The following is a 23,120-nucleotide window of genomic DNA, read 5'->3' as shown; positions in this document are numbered from 1 at the left end:
AGAGCCACTATGTTGGCACTAGCCTCCTCCAAAAAAACTATACCGCCATCGGCGAAGAGAAGGTGTGTAACATATGGGCCAGTGCTCCCAAAAAACACCCCTTTAATATGGTGTTTCTCTTGTGCTCTTCTAAGCAAAGCAGAGAACCCCTCCACACATAATGAGAATAAGTTGGGGTATAAGGGGTGGCTCCGCCGGAGACCTCTAGATAGTGCAAACCGTCTTGACAAGCCTCCATGTTACATAAACTTAATTCAAGGATGACACTTTTGAGCAGTCGAAACTTTTAATAATAAAACTAAGTAGTGCGATACAACTAGTACGACCAAAGAAAAATAAATTAAAATGCACTCAGCTAAAATTAAGCCTCCAAACCACAATGTGCTTTCACTCTTGTCGATGAGATGTTGAAGATTAGACCCAAGTTGGATATGTTCTAGTAACTTTTTTTCTACCACATTTTACACTAGTGTGTAACATCATTTCTACAATAGCACGTTTGGGTCAAAGTGAAATATTTTTGAGGATTAAGTGAAACAATAAGTTTTAAAGTTTTAAAATTCTAAGGCAAGGCGAAATGATAAGTGACTGCCAATAAATAGTGACAGTCTACGTCGTAAAAAAAGTGTAATTCACTCGAAGAAGAATATTCATCCCAACCGCCGCGGGCGACAGAGACGGCCGCGGAGTTCGCGCCGCCGGGGAAGGAGCAGCGGAGGTCAGCCGGCGTCTACCCATCCTCCTGCCACTTTCCTGTCCGGCCGGCGAAGTAACTAAACGCGGGCGGTTCGTTCCGTTCGCTTCGTTGGTACAGGATCAGGATGAAGGAGGAGGAGAAGGAGAAGGCGCCGCCGCACCCGCATGCCCATGGCGCCGCCGCCGCCGACGCCGCCCCTCCTCCTAGGTACTCGCGCCCGTCGCGCTAGGTGTTGTCTGCTGTCCAGTTTTTTGCTGGGTTTCTCCGTCGAGGGGCCCGGGGGTTGGCTGGATCTGGATGATTGCGACCTAATTCCATGGAACAGGGCTTGCGGATTAATTAATCATCAATTAAGAATAATCCCTGGATCTAGGACTCCTTGATTAGTTAATCCACAAGGATTTGGGGGTTAGGGTTTTAACCTTTTAGGTTGTTGGTTAGCTGCTGGTGGTGATGTGCGCCCAAACAAATTCAGTCAGGCTCTCTGCTTACCTGTTCCAAGTTTGTTGCAAATCATTATGAACAGTTGTGTTTACTGTGGCAACTAAATGCATCTATCGTATCAGCACAGATACTACAATCCCAATCCAGAGCATGTACTCAGCACCATCTACTCCTGTTGATTGATATTCACAGCCCAATCGTAGATATATTAGGTTTGTTTCTTCATGTGCCGGCTGGTGCAAATTAAGAACCCAAACTGTAGGATTGTTGAACTCAAAGTACATATCTCACTTTTGTCATTTACACTCATTTGATGTCTGCGACTTTGTGAACCTTCTATGTTTAGATAGGAACGCTGCTATACGAACGACACAATTGCGTCCGATTTACGGCCGACAAGCTGCGGCAACCATCGGATTCAGTTGGGCAACACTTGTACCCCCGCTTGATTAGAGTGTCTGCGCATATCGGCCAGGGAATGTCGTTTGCACAGCAGTTTCGTTTAGATAGGCAAAAACATTTATAGCCTGGTTGTTTTTCTAATAGTACAGTTCTACATTTGCTAGTTGCAGCCCCGAGATTGTTCTATTCAGATACGAGAAACACATGGATGCTTCAATACTTTTTGAATGCTATATTCAGATATGTTCTGTTGTTTGTATGCTGGTGCAAATTAAGGAAACTGTACTCTCATTCAGCAACTTACCACAAATCTCTGTGTATGCAACTAGTTGCTGATAACAAATTATGTAGGGCGCGACTCGGAGATGAACATGGATCTGCTTCTGTGTATCGTGTTGGTGCGCTGGAGAAGGCGATTGCAGGGTTTGCGCAGAGGGAAACTGAGTCCGTGGTCAATCCAACTGTCGGGAGTTTCTTTGTTTCTCTTGACGAGGCTTATGAATTCTACAACATTTATTCTTGGGAATCTGGTTTCGGAGTTAGGTATGGAGCTAGCAGTATGGATTCTCATGGAACTAAATGCATACAACAACTTGTTTGCGCGTGTGAGGTATGATATTCACCCTCCCCTTGTAGTTAAGGTAGTATTTCTGATTTTTGTGTTGTTGGTCTCAACCCAGTACCAATGCTCAGAAAATGTTATGTTCTACAGGGTAAACCGTCCAAGGACAGCGATTCATTTCGTCAGTGTGAATGCAAAGCGTCAATTCTTTTGCTGAGATCCAGAGACGGCGGATGGCGTGTGTGTGAGCATCAAGTTGGGCATAACCATCCACTTTCTAAGATGTGTGCGCAGAGGTCATCTTGGCAATCTCATAGTAGTATTGACAAGAACACAAGGGGCTTGATTCGTCAACTAAGGGAAAACAATGTGCCACACATTGATGATAATGATGCAAATAATCCGCTGTCTGATGATATCCGGAAGACAGAGGAAACCTTTGCTAGGATCAAAGCAAAGGATCCAACATTTGGTTACACTGGTTTGCAGCTTGATAGTAACTGGAGAGTAAGGCCACTACTCTGGACCAGTGGCCAGAGCCTTCAGTACCAATACTTCGGGGATGTGATTATCTTCGACACCACCTACAGATCGGACAAGTATGGGACGCCGTTCGGCCTTTTTGTTGGAGTCAACAACAACTTTGAGACCATATTGCTTGGTGGGGTGCTGATGATAAACGAGAAAACGGAGAGCTACAAATGGGTGCTCAGTCAGTTCTTCCAATTAATGGGTAGGGAACACCCCAAAACTATACTGACCGGTAAGATTGCTTCCGTACACACTTTTCCCTACCCAATAGTATTTTTCTGCAGCACTGCCAATCTAAGTTGTTTGTGTAAAATCCTGTAGATCGCTGCGAGGCAATTGAGGAAGCTGTATTGGAGGTACTGCCATCCACCACGCACAGATGGTTCAAGTGGAATGTCCTTCGCAGGGCAAAGGACTACCTTGGTTTTCATTACACCAAAACGAGTAGCTTCCGAGTGGGGCTCCACAAAATTCTGAACGACATGCTGACGGCTGATGAGTTTGAGAGAGCATGGGCGATGCTGCTAGAGAAGCATGGATTAGCGAATCATCCATTTCTGAAGGAGATCTATGAGGTGCGGCACAAGTGGGTTAAGGCATACTTCAGCGACATATTCTGTGCTACACTGACCAGCACACAGAAGAGTGAGAGCGCGAAACACTTTCTGAAACAACATCATGTTCCAAGGGATTGCTCAATGGAGCTTTTCGCCCTACAGTATGAGAAACTGCGGTCCGATCAACAACCGGACTATGGGTTTCAGGAGAAGAGGACTACTATGGTAAGCTTAACTTCTTCACTTGAGGAAATTAATATCCTTCCTTTGGGCACTCAAGATAGATAAGCTGAGACTAGGGATGAATTATTGTTTTTCGTGCAGGATGAGATTGTTCTGAGAACAAATCTACCAATCGAGAAGCATGCCGGCGAGGTGTACACAAAACCGGTGTACGAACAATTTGTGCAAGCCTTACGCGAATCTGAGCCTTACGTGGTGGAGGCAGTCATCCCCAACCTGAGGTACATAGCACGGCGTCCCAGCAGTGAAACTAGGATGAAATGGTCTAGGGTGGAATATGAGGTGAATGTTAGAGAAGACGGCGAAGCATTCATGTGCGTGTGCAAGCAATTCGAGCACACGGGGATGCTCTGCTGCCATGTTGTCAAGGTAACAAACAGTTCTCTGTCAGTAGTACTATCTTCCATCCATTGCTACTGCAGTATTCTCTTGCTCCTACTACCTTTCATTTGCATGCTTAGTATTAGCTGCCATATGTAGTACATACACCTTTCAACACCTTCAGGCTTCGAATCTTTTTTCAGGTGATGATCCACCTGGGCGTGCGTGAAATACCAAGGTTACACGTCATGCCGCGCTGGACAGCCAGGCCGCTCCAGTGCCAGATGCACTGCCGCGGTGAACCTCGGACGGACACGTGCCAGCAATGCAGGCACTCCGTGCTGCATGACAAGTTCTTAGACCTAGCGCGCCTCGCCTGTGAGGATGATCGGTGCTACGAGGTCGTTGTGAGGGGCATCGGCAAACTGAACAGAGAATTGGTGGCAGCAGAGGCCGCGCCCCGCCGCCGCAGCACCAAGCCGGCGCCGCGGAAGCCGAGGAGGAAGCGTTGATTACTTGCCCCCGGATGCCTGAAAGCCTGTCCGATGCTTCGCGAGGCATGGAAGGAAACCAAGATATGTCAACTGACTTGTTCTTTCTGGTTTCTTCTTTTTGCGAGTGTGGATAACCTCTGAACCTGACCACGTATGAACTAGGCTAGATCAGTAGTAGTATTTTGCATGTTCGGCAACTGCCTGGCACCATGGTTGGTTGATTGCTAGGGGTGGCGGCCCGTGTATACATGTCGAGGCGACCATGTGTGCCAGTAAAACCAATTGGGTGTGCAATGTCAGCAGAATAGGATGACATACATGGTCCATAAACGGTCTTGTGTCGTATCAGAACTCCCCCGAGGATGTTTCTACCTGGGTTGGGCATCTATCACGCCCGAATCCTATTCAGGCCTTAAGGCGCCGAATACTTCTTTATCGGTTTCTAGTTTTTTTATATTGAGAACCGTTATCGCTTTCTAGTGCACACCCTCTTTCAACGCTATGTGAGTTTAAGTGGGCAGGCCAATCCTATTTTTTCTTATTTGCATCAGAGAGGTTCCCCGGTTTGGGTTGATTTCTTTTGGACCGAGTTCTCCATGTTTATTTTCGTTTTTTCTATTCCATTTATTATTATTTTTCTTATTCCATTTTCATGAAGTTTTCTAAAATTCATGAACTTATAAAAAGTTCGTTCTTCAAATTTGTGAACTTATTTCAAGTTCGAAAACTTTGTTCATATCTACGATCATTTTCTCAAACACATGAACTTTTTGTAAATTTTTCAAATTTTCCTTTTAAGAAACTGAACTTTTTTGTATTCTGAGGTTTTTAAAAATCCGTAAACATTTTTGTTTTTCCTTTACGGGGTAGGAGGTCCTCTAGCTCAGTCCGACAGAAAAAGAAAAGAGACAAAAGACATGCTCGGCGAGTTGTTACAAACTTAAAAATGTTTCTGTTTTTCTTTTACGGGGTTTTGGGTTTTTCCTTTATCCAGAATAGGATGACATACATGGTGACCATCATTACACCTCTTGGCATACATTGACCTCTTCTGACGATGCTCATGAACGGTCTTGTGTCGTATCAGAACTCCCCCGAGGATGTTTCTACTCTGCATAAAGGTCCTTTGGGTTGGGCATCTATAACGCGTGAATCCTATTCGGCGCTGAAGGTTAGTCATAGTGGAAGTAACTTAGCTAGTAAATAACGCATTTTAAGATAAATCTGTTTATGTGATAAATAGTTAATGAGGAGAGAGAGATGGTTTTGATAACATAATAGTATGTTACAGTAACATAGCACCTTCCATAACATAGCGCCTTCCAAAAGAAGACGAATCTATAAGCTAATAAATGAAGTCATTTATGATAGTTCTACTATATTAGGGCATGTATAATGGTTGATAAGACAATTTTATCTTAAGTCTTGCATGTAATTTAGAGATGACAACAAAAAGAGTCTACAATGGGCCATCTCTTAGTCTTATCTTTAATAACTAGTTATTCCTAAAAATGTGGTGAGACATATTGTGCTAAGAGATCATCTCTTGTCTTTTCTTAAATAAGAGAAAATAAGCCTTTTTTTATAAGTTCTCTTCTCCACCTTATCATTTATCCTACGTGGCACTCCTAAGATAGCACCATTGTACATGCCCTTATTTTGCATCATGGTTGTAGTAACTTAGACTAGTGCCATGTGCATGACACTAGTATAATTACTCCCCACTGTGACTGGACTAACATCGTTATCGGTATGTACCGCACACCCTCGTTCAACGCTATGTGACTTAAGTGGGCTGGCCCATACCAACTTTTCTCACCTGCATCGGTTTTGGGAACCTTCTAAAAGCCTCCCCTGGTTTTTGTGGGTTGGTTTCTTTTGGATTGAGTTTTTCATGGATTTTTTTCTTTTTCCTTTTTCCTTTTTTATTTTCTATTTTCATGAAGTTTCTACAAATTCATGTAATTTTAAAAAGTTATTTTCAAATTTATGAACTTATTTCAAACTCAATAAATTTATTCATATTCATGAACACTTTCCCAAACAAATGAACTTTCTTAAAATCGTGAATTTTTTCTTTCAAAATTTGTGAACCTTTTTGAACTTTGCAAACATTTTCCAAATTCGCATATTTTTTTCACATTCATGCACTTTTTTGGTATTCATGAACCTTTTCAAATTCACATTAAAAAAATAAAAGGTCAATGGTCAATGGGTCAAATAGTCAAGGAAAGACCGAGCAAGCCTGCCTGTCGAGCGAACAATCGTGCATTCGTGCTTCATGGCCGGCTCAACTGACCATGCGCGTGAGCGCCAGCAAGCTAACTCGCACATAAAGCAACGTATAGGAGGTCTTCTAGCTCACTCCGACAGAAAAAGAAAAGAGACAAAAGACATGCTCGCGAGCTGTTACAAACTTTAAAAGGTTTCTTTTTTCCTTTTACGTATTTTTGAGTTTTTTTATTCTATTTATTTTGGAATAATTTTCTGTTTTTTGAAATATTTCAGAAACATACAAAATTTGTTCAAGAAACTATAAAAATGTTAAAAAATTGAACAAGTTAAAAAAAGATCGTGATTTAAAAAATTGTTTACTTAAAATGTTTAAAAAATTTCCACGTTTTTCAAAATATTGTTCGGGATATAGAAAATTGTTCACATTTTCTAAAACTATTTGGTTTTTCCAAAATATATTGTGGGTTTCAAAAATAGTTTAAGGTCTAAAAAATTGTTCTGGACTTCGTAAAGTGTTAGTGTTTTTCAAAAAGCGTCCCTTTAAAAAAATGTTCGAGTTTTAATATAATTTTCAAAATTTCAAAAAATGTTCACGTCTTCTAAAATTGTTCGATTTTTCTGAAAATGTTTGCGGGATCAAGATCTATTCACGTTTTCAAATATTGTTCTCCTTTCCAAAAAATGTTTGTATTATCATAAAAAATTGGAACTAAAAATGTTCCTATTTAAAAAAATTGTCAAACTATATTTTCTTTATAAGGTATTTGATTTTATTTTTAAAAAAGTCAAACGAGAAGCTACATTGCCCGTGCCACCCACAGTACCATATAGCCTTGCTACCATATCGAACCGCTGCAGTACTCGAACTACTACAGTACATATCTCGTTTCATGACCAAGAGTTCCAATACGACATTGCCGCTGGCGGAGCGAAGCTCATGCGCTCGCTTTCATGGGCCGACCCAAAACAGCACGTGCACATATGGGGGGGCTAGGCTTCCGTGACTTTGAAATTTTCAACTTGGCGCTCCTGGCAAGGCAGGCGTGGAGAGTTCTGGAAAACCCTAGTTCACTCAGTGCAAGAATTCTTAAAAGCTGTGTACTTTCCGGAGGGTGAGCTTTTGACAGCCAACCTTGGTGGGCATCCTTCTCAGATATGGAGGGGTTTGATAGAGGGCCGTGACATCCTGAAGATCGGACTCATCCGGAGAATAGGCAATGGAAACACAAGTCATATTTGGGATGTGAATTGGCTACCCAGGAAGGAAAATATGAGACCCATTATCGCTTCAAAGGTTGATCCACCTCAGATGGTGGCGGAGCTAATTGATCATGATAATGCATGCTGGAACACAACATTGCTCAATCAGATTTTCTTACCATATGGTATAACAACTATTCTGAATGTGCCGATCTGTACAAGGAACATGGAAGATTTCTGGTCATGGGGTTTTCAAAGGAATGGAATTTTCTCCGTTCGCTCTGCTTACAGAATGATCGTGGGCATAAAGAGGAGGCGTGAGGACTGGCTGGAAGGACGAGGGGGATCCTCTAATACGGCAGCAAACGAGCAGGCCTGGGATACATTATGGAGAGTGCAGGTTCCGGCGAAGCAGAAAAATTTTCTCTGGAGACTGGCTGAAAACTCGCTACCTACTGAAGATGTTTGAAAGAACAGAAAAATGTCACACCATGATCAATGCTACGCATGTGGAGCTCAGGATTCTTGGAGACATAGCCTTCTCGAGTGCAACATGGCACTGTGTGTTTGGTCTCTTGTAGACCATGATCTGATGGACCACTTGATTGCTATATTAGAGCCGTCAGCACAAGCCTGGCTGTTTTCCATGATGGAAACTTTGGACCATGGAAAATTGACAAGGTTGACAGTCACCATGTGGGCGATTTGGTATGCTCGCAGACAACTTATCCACGAGGGGATACACCAAAGCCCATATGAGAAAACAGGTTTGTGCTTAATTTCATATCTGACCTAGACCAGTTAGTGTTGGTGCCAGCGACACAACGCAAGACAGGTCCGCAACATGCTCGGCAAGCTTTCACTTGGGTTCCACCACCAGAGGGATGTGTAAAAATTAATGTGGACGCCGGTGTATCGGCGGGAATGAACATGGGTACGGCAGCGGCCTTTTGCCGCGACCGAGACGGAGCTTACCTGGGTTCCTCCATGCTGGCAATTGAGGGGTTAACGGATCCTACGATGCTTGAGGCAATCACATGCAGAGAGAGTATGTCCTTGGCACTGGACCTGGGAATGAATCATCTCCAGATCACTTCTGATTGTAAGTAGATGGTAAATCATATTCATCAAAGAGCTGGAGAAGATCATGGTATCATCATCAAAGAGATACTACAAACTTCTACATCATTCACTTCTTGTAATTTTTCATTTGAACCTCGAGAGTCGAATTACGAGGCTCATAGGATTGCTAGGTTTGGTATTTCGCTCATTGTTGGGAGGCATTTGTGGTTGGGCACTCCGCATGACCCAATTGTAATTCCTATGAACATTTTAGCTAATTAATACAGGCCTGGCAAGCTTTTCTAAAAAAAAAAACCTACCATTGACTAGGCCGTTGATACATTGATGGTTGACCGTTGGCTTTTTTGTAGAAAAAGTTCACACGCCTCGAAAGAAATTCAAGAATTTGAAAAATCTCACTGATTTGCAAAAAAAAGTCTCACACATTGGAAAAACATCCACAAATTCAAAAACATTCATGGATTGGAAAAAAGTTTATGGATAAAAACTTCCATTAAATAGAAAAGTTCATGAATTTGGAAAAAACAATCCTTGAATTTGGAAAAATCCTAGAATTTTGAAATAGTTAGCAAACTGATTTTTTCATTGATTTCTAAAAATGTCAAACCAATTCAATAAAACGAAAAAAAGGAAATAAAGAAATGGACAAAGCTAAAGAAAAACCTGCGAAAGCAAACATACAATAGACCAGGAAAATACAAAACCATCCATAAGCTACTATAAGCTTACCAAAACGAGAAAAAATCCAGTTACTGTGGAGTTTACATGGGCTGTCCCGTTAGTTCAAGGGGGCGCGTGTGCCGTGTACGCATAAGCCTTTAAACGCCGCCATAATCACTAAATTGGGGTTGGCCTAGAAATCCTATTCGTCGCCTAACTTCATTATCAGTTTGTATTTGATAATTTTTTTGAAATTCTCGCATTCTTTGTTTTTGCGAACATTTTACAAATTAACAAACATTTTTGTATCATGAACTTTTTACAAATTTATGCACTTAATTGTTTGTGATTTTTTTCAAATTCATATTTTTTTCAAAATTTGAAGGGTCAATGGTCAACATGTCAAAAGGTCAGAGGAAAGTGTCAAATAGTCAATGAATGACCCGTGCTTACTTGGCAGTTGGCAGGCACAACTGATCATGCGCGTGAGCGCTAGCAAGCCAACTTGGACGGCCTCGGTGTAACAAGCTCGATCTACTTAGGCCGCGTTCGGCTCCTCTCCACTCCCTCCACTCCGCTCCGGAGCAGACGAGCCTCTAGCTCATTTTTACGAGAGCGGACTAAACTGAGCTCCACAACTCCATGGAGTCGAAGCGGATGGGATGGATACCGAACACGGCCCTAGTCTTCCGAACGGATCTGGAGGAGGAAAGGAAAGGAAGGAAGGGAGTTGGTAGAGGAGGAGGAAGGGGATAACCATGAGAAGGACAACTTCTCTTTGTCAATTTCGTTCTCATACAATCGATGCCCCAACTGGTGGCTCGACCACCTACTTAACATACCCGAGCACGCAGGCTCCGACTCGGCCCAACACACGCAACTCACGCGCACACACACAACCCACCATTAGTTGACGGTTGTGTTACCACTCGCTTCACTGGCAGTTGGGTCCGTTCCTTCCTGCAACTTGTCCTCTGGTGGGTCCTTCCCTGCAGGCGTGACATTCTCCCCTCCTTGAGATGCGGCTTGTCCCCAAGCCGAAATCGTCAGGAACCGGTGGCGGAGCTCCTAGGCCCTTCCTAGGTTGCCAACGATAGGGGCAGCTCGCTCCATTGCATAAGGAGGCGCGACTGCATTTTTCCTTGAACACGGATCAACTTGGTATCCACGATAGCTTCAGGATGATGCTCTGCCTGCATAATAGAATTAGCTGGGGGAAGGGTGTGACTCACCGGTGTGTTAGAATCCACTACTTACTTCAACTGCGAGACATGCACTATAGGATGAATCTTAGTGTCATCAGTCAATCGAAGCTTGTATGTGACCTTTCCGACTTGGCGAGCACTGGATAAGGACCATAATAATGGAATGCCAATTTCTGATATGGGTGCTAAGCAACCGATGTCTGGATAAACGGCTGAAGCTTGAGAAAAACCATGTCACCAACCTCGAAAGAGCGGTCAGTGCGATGCTTGTCTGCCTGCTTCTTCATGCGATCTTGGGCATGCTTCAGTTGTTGTTGCAAATGATGTAACATCACCTCACTCTCTTGCAACCATGCCGCAAGGTTGGACACTGAACTTTCATCAACTTGGGCAACAACAAATTCATGTGGCAGATGCCCATAAATCACTTCGAACGGTGTGCGCCCCAAGAAAGAGTGAAATGTTCTATTGTACCAGTACTCCGCCAAGAACAACCACTTACTCCAATTGCCTGGGCAGGAATAAATGACACATCGTAAGTATCCCTCCAAGCATTGGTTGACTCGCTCAGTTTGCTCGTTAGTTTGGGTGTGATACAAAGAGCTCAGACGCAACTGAGTCTGAGAGAGCTTGAATAGTTCTAGCCAAATTGCACTGGTAAATATGCGGTCTCGGTCTGAGATAATTGCCAATGGCAGCCCATGGAGATGAAATATATTTTTCATGAAGGCTGTGGCAACCGTCAAGGCCGTGAAGGGGTGCTTCAATGGTACAAAGTGTGCATATTTGGAAAACTTGCCCACCACTACTAGGATCACGTCGTGGCCTCCATACTAGGAAGTCCTTCAATAAAATCAAGAGAGACCATTGCCCATGGACGTTTAGGAATAGGTAACGGTTGCAACGACCCATCAGGAGAAACCCGTTCTGTTTTTGCTCATTGACAAGTGTCACATGCCCTCACATACTGTTTGATCATGCCCTTCATACCCTTCCAGAAGAAAATATTCTTGACGCGGTGATAGGTGGTATAGAAACTAGAGTGCCCTCCTATTGCACTATCGTGAAGGGCCTTGATGAGTGACTGTTGGATGGTCGCATCGGAACCAATCCAGATGTGCCCCTTGTAACGGATCACCGCGTTCTTCAAAGTGTAATCCGTGTCACTAGATGGATCCATGTTAATTTGGGTCATTTTTGTTCTGCACTTCGATGTCCTACTGATAACTAACAGCCGCTACCTCGATCCATGCTGGTCTACACACTGAAATTGCTAATATCTCAATGTCTGCTCCATGTTCACGGCACGACAGTGCATCTACTGCTTTGTTTGTGATGCCCGCCTTTGTATTGGTTCTGAAATTGTAGGCCACCAATTTTGTGAGGGCGCGTTGCTATATTGGTGTGTTGAGCCGTTGGTCTGTCAAGTGGACTAATTTTTTTTTATCAGTACGCACCAGAAATTTTGCATGCTGAGATAGGAACGTCACTGATCCACTGCCAGGATGAGGGCCAAGCACTCTTTCTCATATGTTGACTGCCCCAGATTGCGTGGTGCCAAGGCCTTGCTCAAGTATGCCAAGGGGTGGGAATCTTGCATCAATACAATGCCCAAACCCATGGCACTCGCATATGTTTCCACCATGGTGAGTCGCTTGTTAAAATCGGGTAAGGCCAACGCAGGAGCTTGAACCAGGGCCCACTTTAGTTTTGTAAATGCCACATCAGCTGTTGGCATCCAAATGAAGAGAGTACCCTTTTTTAGCATACCCATGAGAGGACGAGAGATAATACCAAAGTTCCGGAGAAACATGTGTTGGGCTGGCGTGGCAAATGGCTAGGCTGGGCCTTGAAACTACTAGTAGAAACTAATGTTTCTGGGGCTGGAGGGGGGTTCGAGCCAGTTACCCCCCCCCCCTCCCCCCAAGTAGATCCGCCCATTGGTTCGATCCATGTGCCAGATTAAATAAATCATTTCTGTTCTAAAAAAGATTAAATAAATCGTTTATGGCACACCGACTCTTTGAGCACCTCCATACCTACAGGAGGGCCTCCAATCCTCAACATCGGTCGATCCTCCGCTGAACCTTGCCCTACATTGCAGCACACATTTCTGTTCACTGCACCCACATTGTGAATGTCTGCTCTGTATCTTTTTTTGAGGGCACAAATGGCATAATAACAACTCAACAAGGAGATTCTTATATATATATACAGAAAAAGATGAAAGCGCTAGAAGTTGATTTATATCAAATTACCAACAGTGGCACTTTGAGGTGAGTTTGTGCACGTTTTAACTGACGATGAGCACTGTTCCTATGCTTGTTGTTAATTAATTTTTTCACGAATACATATAGTTGCGTATCATTTCATTGACGAGGGAAAGAGAATACAATGGTACAGCCCTAGGCCATGTACACTCCGAAAGGCATGGTCGAGACCTGCGATGAGCAAAAGAAGAAGGGTTGCTCAGCCCTATTTACAACGTGTCAAGTCATAGGCAAGATTGTATAGTCCCTTGGCGCCTGCCTTGGCCCAGGCATCCTCCTTATCTTCTCCATGATTAGGGCATGGGAAGGCCGCACATTGTCAAAGATACGTGTACGGTCAGCTACAACACAGCTAGTAGTAGATACGCTGACATGTCACATGTCTATGAATCTCTTCATCTGACTTGTGCAAAAATACAATGAGATCACGCTTCCCACGAGCTGCCTAACACCATATCAAAAGCAGCTAGCGAATCATTTGCTACAAAACAAGCAGGCAAGGGCAATTGTTTGGATCAAGTTCAAAGTGTATATTCAACCCTATCTCCTCGTCAAGAAAACACGGACTTGGATGCTGCACGCTGCACGGGGTACAGCTCTACCCCCACAGGCCACAGTATTCTGTGTACAAAGGAAGGGACAAAATGCTAGCCCTTCTAAACATATGAAGCCCCGAACAATACTTGATGCACAATGCGTAGAAAAGGAGCCCACAAGTCATGAAAGACAAAACAACCAAACAAAAGGAATAAACCAAACAAATGCAGCCTGAAACTCGAGCCCGTCATCCACCATTTCGGCTAGCACCAGCGAAGCAACACCGATATTGGGGAAAGCACATTTGAATTACTCCCTCCTTCCATCTATATAGGTCCTAATACGTTTTTCGAGGCTAACTTTGACCAAGTGTTAGAACAATAATATATGACATGCGACTTACATAATGCATACGGTCAAATTCGTACGTGAAAGAAGCTTCCAATGATATAATTTTTACTTTATACATCTCATGTACTCCCTCCGTTTCAAAATATAGTGCGTCCTAGGTTCCCACGCTTCAATTTAACCACAAAATTTAACCAACGAGACCGAATGCGGCGGGAGCAAAAATTATATAATCGGAAAGTTCTTTTGAATACGAATTCATTGGTATAAATTTTACTCCCGCCGCAGTTGATCTCGTTGGTTAAATTTTAAGGCCAAATTGAAGCGCGGGAACCTAGGACGCACTATATTTTGGAACGGAGGGAGTATTATTAATATTATCAATAGTCAAAGGCGGTCTTGAAAAACGCATTAGGCCCTATATAGATGAAAGAAGGGAGTAGGAACGAGCCCATGTTGCTCCGATTGGTCGAACCTGGACACAATGCCATGCGTTTCTGACGCCGAAGGCTAAAAAAGAGCAATTGCCCTCCCTCCCTAGATCGAAAGACGCCACATTGTCGACATGCACCCTAGAACTCCGAGCGAGCCATAGGAAAACATGTTGCTAGGGGAGGGGACGACAGCCACCCCTCACATGAGTCGAACTCCCACCGTCGCGCACGACATAACAGCTCAGAAGACAGACATTGCATGATGATATCACAAACCAAGAAAAAACATGACGGAGATGGAACAACCACATTATCACAAAAAGACAAGACATAACCGCTCAGAAGACGACATTGTAGGATGATAACGCAAATCAGGAAAAAACACGACAAAGATAGAACGACCACATTACCACAAAAGGACAAGACATACCGAAACAACAGGCTCTCGCCAACCCTAACACGCCACTACTACCGTGGAGGGGGAGGAGACAACCCGTCAGCCTGCAGGGCACATGTGGAGAAGAGCAAGGATAGCCAGATCCCGCCAAATCGACAACAGGGTGAAGTCATAGCTAGAAGTCAACAGAGCCAATACAAGCAGCTACCAATCAAAGGGATTCTCGACTACCATCCTCGTAGTCCGCATGTGATGCCTCTAGGGAGGAATACGACACAAAAGGGTTGTTTTCGCCCAAATGGGACTAAGGGTTTTCATCTAGTAGATGGTGATCATGAGGACATTCGTACTAGACAAAGTTCCATTTTCAGGAACTTCTATTTCTAGGAACTTTTGCTAATGCTAATGAGAATATGATAGTACCTAAATCAAATAAGTTTGTATTATTAAGTAATGAAGGACCTTGTACGGACGAGAGGGACAAGCATTAGTGCCAATAAATCATGTTGCTAATGATGTGTCGTTTAAAAGCATCTCCAACAGCTGCTCTAAAATATGGCACAAAGGAAAATAGTTTTAAGGCACCAAAAATGCATTTTAGGGCATCAAATTTCTTTCTTATTCAACAGTTGCTCTAAAATAGGGCATCGCCACCACCGCTCCAACATATATGCTAAAATAGGGCACCCAACCACATCTTTCTTCTCCATAACTGCATACATATTAAAACAAAACATGAACTATTGATAGAGTTTAATCGTCTGCATCAATGATAAAAGTATTATCCAAAATGACATGAAGCATTTTTCTTAGTGCATCTATGATACATACAAGTACTCCCTCTGTTTCAAATTACTCGTCTCGGGAATGGATGTATCTAGAACTAAAATATATCTAGATACATCCATTTCTGCGACGAGTAATTCGGAAGGAGAGAGTATTATTTAGAGTTTCAAACGACAACTATAGCATCGAGCTCATTGATTCGTTGGCTAGAATCAGTACGCATCCTCCATCTATATGGTTGTACAATCAATTTTTTGTTGAGACAAGGTTGTACAATTAATTGATCAATCAAGCACAGCACGCATGTTATGGGCCTGCTAGACAACACCAAATTCTCATTCGTCATTGATGTCCAATTGACCAGCACATGTTATATGATTGAGGCGCACTCCAGCTCAAGAAAACAAAATAAGGTGTGCACGGATATTTGTCGTCATGAACAGTTGCTTCTTTGGCCAGCACTGCCTCCGTGTCCCAAATGAGCGCATGCATTACACTCGACATGGACAGCCATGAGTGGACGTGCATACTTTAAAATATGCATCTGCAAAACTAACGTTGGTACTCAGTGCCTGCGCAGATCATGGGTAACTTTTGAAGAAAATCTGAAACGACCAAGCATCGTCGCTGCGCCAATAATTGAACCGTGCTGTGATTGATGTGTCGCTGAAGCTCCACCTACCGCTGTCGTCGACCGGTGGTACACTGGTCCGGCGAGTAGGGACTCCAGCAGTCCAGCCCATCAAACGTGACACACGCGCGCACCATAAATTTATGGAAATGTTAACGCCCACACGTGTGGACGTTTGCATCTCGCCCACACGCATGAATCCACGTCCGTTCGTGAGCGCACGAATCTTGACATGTTTCTAGTGCTACGTAGGACTGGTTTGGTGTGTGGGCGTTCAGCCGGTCGCCCACACGGCCGTTTCACCACACAAGAGGGGCTGATGTGTGGGCGTTCAGCAGTTCACCCACACGCCATTTTGCACGCGCACATAAAGGCTAGTGTGTGGGCATTTGCCATCTCGCCCACACGCCCGTCTCCTCTCCCATACCCAAGCTGCTAGTTGCCATGTGTTTTGCAGTGCACATGACAACTGCCTCTAGTGTGCTTGATAAGCAGGTGGCAACTTTTTTTTTACCCGAGTTTGCCATGTGTTTTGCAGGGTACACGGCAACTGCCTAGTGTGCACGTAAGCAGATGTCAACTCTCTTTTACCGAGTTGTCATATGTTTTTGCATGGTACATGGCAACTGCCCTAACGTGCACGTAAGCAGATGGCAACTCTCCCTTTTTACATGGCAACTGTCCTAGCATGCTTGTGAGCACATGACAACTCTCTCAACTGCCTAGTGTTAGTATGTGGCAACTCCTAAAGTTATGAAATCATGACAACTACATTAGATCAGATCATACATAGCAACTGCAGTTGAGCAACCATGGCAACTGCAGTTGTCCGACATGGCAACCATAGTTCAGCGACATGGCAACTGCAGTTAAACGAACATGGACAAGGGTCTGGACCATGGCAACTGTGGGCGCGCGGTGACCGTCACACGTGGCGTGCGGGATCAGAAGGTACGAGGCTTGACATACGGACGTGTGGGCGTTATCAACTTCGCCCACACGCACACGTGTGAGAGGGATCAGAAGGGAAAAAAAGACGTGTGGGCGCTAGTTGTTTTGCCCACATGTAGATGTGTGGATTGTTCCTCTTATACACCATACAAAATGTGTGGGCAGACTTCCTAACGCCTACATGTGTGGCACTTATCGAGTCTTAAATTTATAAGTGTGAAGTACGGAGTGAAAAAGATTTCATCTTAGCCACTGACGACAGATTTTCGGACTTTTAAATAGCCGGTAGAGGCTCCAGATCGGGAAGCACAAGAACACACAAGAGCCACGAGCACGCCCGGGAAATCTTGACTGCTGCTAAAGCTAGAGCAGTGCAGGGCACGCGGTGTGCGGAGAAAGCTAAACATGTGCAGCCACGCGGAGCCGACGACGACGTGCGTGACGTGCCCGCCGCCGTCGCAGGGGCGGCTCATCACGGTGCTGAGCATCGACGGCGGCGGCATCCGCGGCCTCATCCCCTCCACCATCCTCGCCTGCCTCGAGTCCAAGCTCCAGGCACGTCCGTCCGTCCCTCTGCACCTCCATTTTCCTCTCATTCTATATTGTTCGGTTGATTGATTGGGATGTGTGCTGTGTTCGACTTCGACAGGAGCTGGACGGGCCGGACGCGCGCATCGCGGACTACTTCGACGTGATCGCCGGGACGAGCACGGGCGCGCTGGTCACGTCCATGCTGGCGGCGCCCGGCGAGAACAAGCGGCCGCTCTTCGAGGCCAAGGAAATCAACAAGTTCTACCTCGACAACGGGCCCAAGATTTTCCCGCAGAGGAGGTACGTATACCTTCTCTTCTAATTCCGGCCGGCGGACTCTGCCGTCGGCGACGATGTTGATGTCGTTGCTGTTGCTTCACGCCCAGCTGGGGATTGCTGACCCCGATAGGGAACATGTTTGGCGCCGTCATGGGTCCCAAGTACGACGGCAAGTTCCTGCACGATAAGATCAAGAGCCTCACCAACGACGTCACCGTCGCCGACACCGTCACCAACATCATCGTCCCGACCTTCGACATCAAGTACCTTCAGCCGATCATCTTCAACACCTACGAGGCCAAGGTGGACCCGCTCAAGAACGCGCACCTCTCCGACATCTGCATCAGCACGTCCGCCGCGCCCACCTACTTCCCCGCGCACTATTTCACCACCCGCGACCCCACGGGCAAGCAGCCGGACCGCGAGTACCACCTCATCGACGGCGGCGTGGCAGCCAACAACCCCACCATGGCCGCCATGTCCATGATCACCAAGGAGGTGCTGCGCCGCAACCCCGACTTCACGCATGGCAAGCCCACTGAGTACAACAACTACCTCATCATCTCCATCGGCACCGGGTCCGCCAAGATGGCCGAGAAGTACACCGCCCCCGACTGCGCCAAGTGGGGCGTCCTCCGCTGGCTCTACGACGGTGGCTTCACCCCGCTCATCGACATCTTCTCCCATGCAAGCGCCGACATGGTCGACATCCACGCAGCAGTGCTGTTCCAGGCCCTCCGCATCGAGAAGAACTACCTACGCATCCAGGACGACTCGCTCACGGGGCACACGTCCTCGGTGGATATCGCCACCAAAGAGAACATGGAGGCACTTATCGGGATCGGTAAGAATCTGCTCAAGAAGAATGTGTCCCGGGTGAACATTGACACGGGGATGTATGAGTCCGTCGAAGGTGAGGGCACCAACGAAGAGGCCCTCGCGCGCTTCGCCAGGAAGCTCTCCAAGGAGCGCAAGCTGCGCCAAACCAACCTCAACTCCCAATAGAGAAGAGGTCGATTCGGAAGAGAAGAGAGACGAAGAAGCACTACCTGCTATGCTCAGGGATGCAGACTGATGCGCGGCCGAAGATACACTAATCTTCGTTATTTTAATTGTCACCGTGAATGTTTTTATTATGCTTTCACGGACAAACGTGTCCATTTGCATCCTAGCAATGCTAGGTCAACCAGTCGAGAGTTGTAATATAATGTAACGTGGGTGAGTAATTATTGTTTTTAAATAAAATCTGAGTTGTGCTTCGCTACCACCGTCTAGATACATTTAAAATTATCGAGACAAATCATTGGTGCAGATTAGAACTTACCCTTCACTCAGAAAGAGCAATAATGTCAAATCACGTGTTAAAAAAAATTAGCGTCAGGGGCAGATTAGTTTTTTCTTTTCTTTTTAGACCAAGTCAGAGGATAGCCAGGGCCCATATCCAACTAGTGCCCTTGAGACCCGCTCACGCCCCACCAGACCCGAGGCCACGATTCCATTAATAAAGGGTGAAATGAGGCCGCGATCTCTCATCGTCTCCGTTCCCAGCGATTCCTCCGCGTCGCCGCGAGAGCTCCCCGTAGCCATAACATCCTCCTGCAACCTCCTCCTCGCCCTGCTCCTCGGACGCAGCCGGCTGGTACCTTCCTCGAACGCCGCCGGTCGGCTCTGCCTCCAACGCCGCTGCAGCCGACGCGACTTGTTGTCAGCTCGGCTACTCCGCTGTCCATGGACTCAGATACGTGCGCCTCTCTCTCATTTTAGCATTTCTGCATCTCATACAAGATTTGAAAAGATACACACTCTGTAAAGGAAAACAGAGATGGCGTCTAATTAATGATCTTGATGTTAGCAATTGAAACATTGCGGAAATACAATTCAGTATGCACATGCCCTAATTTCTCACTTAAGATTTTTTTTAATAGACAGAGAGACAAATATTATGATGAGAATAGACTCATACAGAAGTGTTCTTGTTTAGATGTTGTAAACAAGACTACGTGTGTGACCAGTAAGAAACAGAACGGTGGCTTCCACACATATATGGGCTCTTAATCATATGGTTCATGATTTTAGGTAGGCTAGGCTAGTAAGAATGTTACTATTGTGGTATTACGGCAAGATATCTCCCGTTTGATCTTTTGGTATTAGCTTATGGTCATAGGTCCTCCAAGGATTGGCTCTTCAGTATCCGCTGTAACATATACTAAGTGTCATTCCACACTTTCTGTGGTCTACTTTGTAGTGATACTGGGATCACTTTTGAATTGGACCTGAAACAATGAATAAAGCTAGTTTGTACTGACAGGAAAACAAACTTCAGTTGGAACTAACTATGATCACCGACCTTTGACTCCACTGGAACAACTCACCTTGTACCGACCAGTTCCCTTTGTATATTTACTTGAGGAGGTTATATAGGTTACACCTCTGAATACCGAGACCGTACCAATATATTTCCTGGTCTTTTGCATTACTTGAGAACTAGATGGGTCACCCGCGCATTTGCGCGGCTAAATTTTATTATTGCCGTTTTTATTTTAAGGCATATTGTATTTTTTGAAAGTAAATATTTTTAGCATGTTTCAACGGGTGTCAATATTATTTAAAAAAAAATAAAACTTTGAAGAGTTCAATGGCTTAGTAGCCGTTAGAAAACCTAAGATGCTTTTTAGTTATGAGAAATTGTTCGAGTAGTTCAATTTGTTGAATTCACATTAACTTTTGAATGTAATTTTTTTCATCTTGTGGAGACTGCCTTGAGATGAGATAGTCTCTCATGTCTTCATTTATAGTCATGATGTTTCGTAGATAGTAATCACTCTATAGCTATATTACTACGTAGAAATGTGGTTACATAGTTCTTATGTCTTGCTTCCTACCAGTCATAGTGTGAGTCAAGAAGTTGGTATATATATCCTATAAATACTACATTCAGTTTATCTTCTATCATGTATTTCTATGTTTTTTGGTGTGTGATTTTTTTTCTCTTGGCACTCATAGTGTTCGATAAGTATTGTATTTTTTACGTGGTGTGCACATTTTAATACTTCTATCTTTTTTGTGACTTGATAAAAATATCACATTGTGAATGAAGGTTATAGATAAGCATATAAAATATACTAATACACGGGGTTATTCTAACGTTTGCGTGCCTATACTTATTATATATATTATGTTTCTTCGTGTTGTCAAATAACTCAAATTATACAATATATAAAATATAAGTCTTGAGAAAGATGGTTTTATTTGTAGAAACATTTTTGCAAGATGTATTTGGTTGCTAGTCAAAACCTTGTTAAGTGATTATCAACGGTCAATGGCATGAAGATCAATGGCCTCATGCAGAATCATAGACCCCCTTTTCACCGAATTTACATGTTTGTTTCCTCCAATCCTCACAGTTTTGTACATCTAATCATGTATTTATGGTTCGTATACTCCATGTTCTCTTTCTCCAGTTCACTCGTCATTTATCACAATGAAGCTTGAGGCATGAACATATTACTTGCCTTGGTCACTTGCTCATCTAAGAAAATATAGTTGTAGGACTTTATCTGAAGTGTCACCTCCCACTCGATCTTGTCATAACTTTTATTTTTCTTATCGTCTTACTGATTCTTTTACCCTAAAAAAACTTACTGATTCTTTTACCTCAATTTTCTTATTTCTTAATTAACACCATTCATTACTGTCACAACATATTTTTCCTTCATTAAGTTGCATGGTATGCTACGTTAGCGTACCTTTTATTGTCCTTCTTTTTCACTTATATATCTTTCTAATATTTTTCTTCCAAACTAACTTCCGCTATATATCTGTAGTGAATCTGAGACATTTGTTGTCTATTGCCTAAAACTATTTGCTCTTAATAATAAAAATGATTACTTTAATCAGTAAAGGTCATGAGGTGCATATGCTTCTCGCTAACATGAAAAGACATGTTAGATCGTTCTAACAGCTATGATCACAAAGGTACATTATGGTTTCTCACAAATGAAAAGACGACCACACTTACTATCTAGATACATATGAAATCATGTTATACAAATGGAATGTAGTGTCCTTGTGCAAACCTCTATATCCTTCTAGTGATCCTTTGAAGATCTCCAAGTACTCATGACCAGATCAAATAAAAGAAAAAGGTTATTAAGAACATACACTCATTAGCAAAGCTTATGTAAAGTAAGAATGCCAGGAAAGTTCATTTCATTTACAGCGAAAGTATGTGATTAACTATTTTTCTATTTTTATTAAACAATGTCCAATACAAATGTAGTTTGAAGAAGCGTCGCAACATGCATGCAAATGGCCTCATTTTCATTTTGAAGGAATATCATAAACCAACAGATACCCATGGTTCTAGATCATTCTTCTGAAGAAATTTATGATTAAAAAAGCATATTATAAATGCAACAGTTCCACACACTTTACCAAAACCATTATGAAACATTCAGTGGTTTGACATACATAAAAAACATTTTGTTATTGATATTAAAGGAGAGGAAAATCATTAATGTTCCACTTTTCTAGTGTGCCACCTACCTTGAAGGGCATGCTACATGAACCTGAAGGGATATTCATACCTCTCAAGGTCTCTGGTCCATAATATTTGCAGGCATCCTAAATGTACATGAAGAATAATTAGCTGACAGAAATACGGTACATATCCGCTAAATAGCATTCTACTAAGGATATCAATCATGCAGGAGGCAAGCGAAGTACATCTTTTTCACATCAAGGTAGCAATATGAGTTAAACGGTAGTATGTTTTGACTTGCCAATATTGTAAAACTTAGTCACATGCCCTCAGTCCATAATGAATGAATCCAATAGTTGCAAGTATCTGAAAACTTCCTTTTGCATTCTATCGCTTCTCTTGAAGATACATATCTTAATAACCATCTAAATAAAAAGTTCTACCTATTCTTCCAGACATATAGTATCCTGATATATATTAAGTCCTCTTGTTGTTATGGATAGATAATAAACACCACTAAATTCCATAACCCTACTGTGGTAAGTTTGACATTCTTAGTATTAAATGTATGCATACGTATTTATGGTCCTATATCAAATTGGTAAATATAATCATCTCCAATACATATACTACTCCAGTTGGACAGATAAATCATGAAAGCCTGAACACACATTATAATATGTTAAATGTAACAGAGTATGTTACTTCTAATTTACCAAGCAAATTCCCTCAAAATTTGGGGTCCTGTTTTTTCTTCAGCAGATCGAATAGGATATTATTGCAACCACAAACATTCCCCTTGCAGCTAGTAAAAAAAGGAACATAACATACTCCCACGGAGC

General features: G+C 43.5%; 2 protein-coding genes across 2 annotated transcripts; both read left to right on the top strand.

Moving 5' to 3' along the window:
• Positions 1–636: 636 nt before the first annotated feature.
• LOC123188704 (protein FAR1-RELATED SEQUENCE 7) lies at positions 637–4,686 on the top strand. The gene is made up of 6 exons (XM_044600939.1): positions 637–904; positions 1,895–2,153; positions 2,256–2,868; positions 2,958–3,418; positions 3,518–3,805; positions 3,961–4,686. Exons 1-6 carry the CDS (start codon positions 822–824, stop codon positions 4,267–4,269), a joined length of 2,013 nt encoding a protein of 670 aa, XP_044456874.1. The 5' UTR covers positions 637–821; the 3' UTR covers positions 4,270–4,686.
• A 12,591-nt stretch (positions 4,687–17,277) lies between these two features.
• Positions 17,278–19,062, top strand: LOC123188696 (patatin-like protein 2). The gene is made up of 3 exons (XM_044600928.1): positions 17,278–17,543; positions 17,638–17,819; positions 17,906–19,062. The coding sequence occupies exons 1-3, from the start codon at positions 17,394–17,396 to the stop codon at positions 18,801–18,803; spliced, it is 1,230 nt and encodes a 409-aa protein (XP_044456863.1). The 5' UTR covers positions 17,278–17,393; the 3' UTR covers positions 18,804–19,062.
• Positions 19,063–23,120: the final 4,058 nt, after the last annotated feature.

The sequence above is a fragment of the Triticum aestivum genome, chromosome 1A (assembly GCF_018294505.1).
Source record: "Triticum aestivum cultivar Chinese Spring chromosome 1A, IWGSC CS RefSeq v2.1, whole genome shotgun sequence".
NCBI lineage: Eukaryota > Viridiplantae > Streptophyta > Magnoliopsida > Poales > Poaceae > Triticum > Triticum aestivum.
This window is presented reverse-complemented; position numbering and strand designations above follow the sequence as displayed.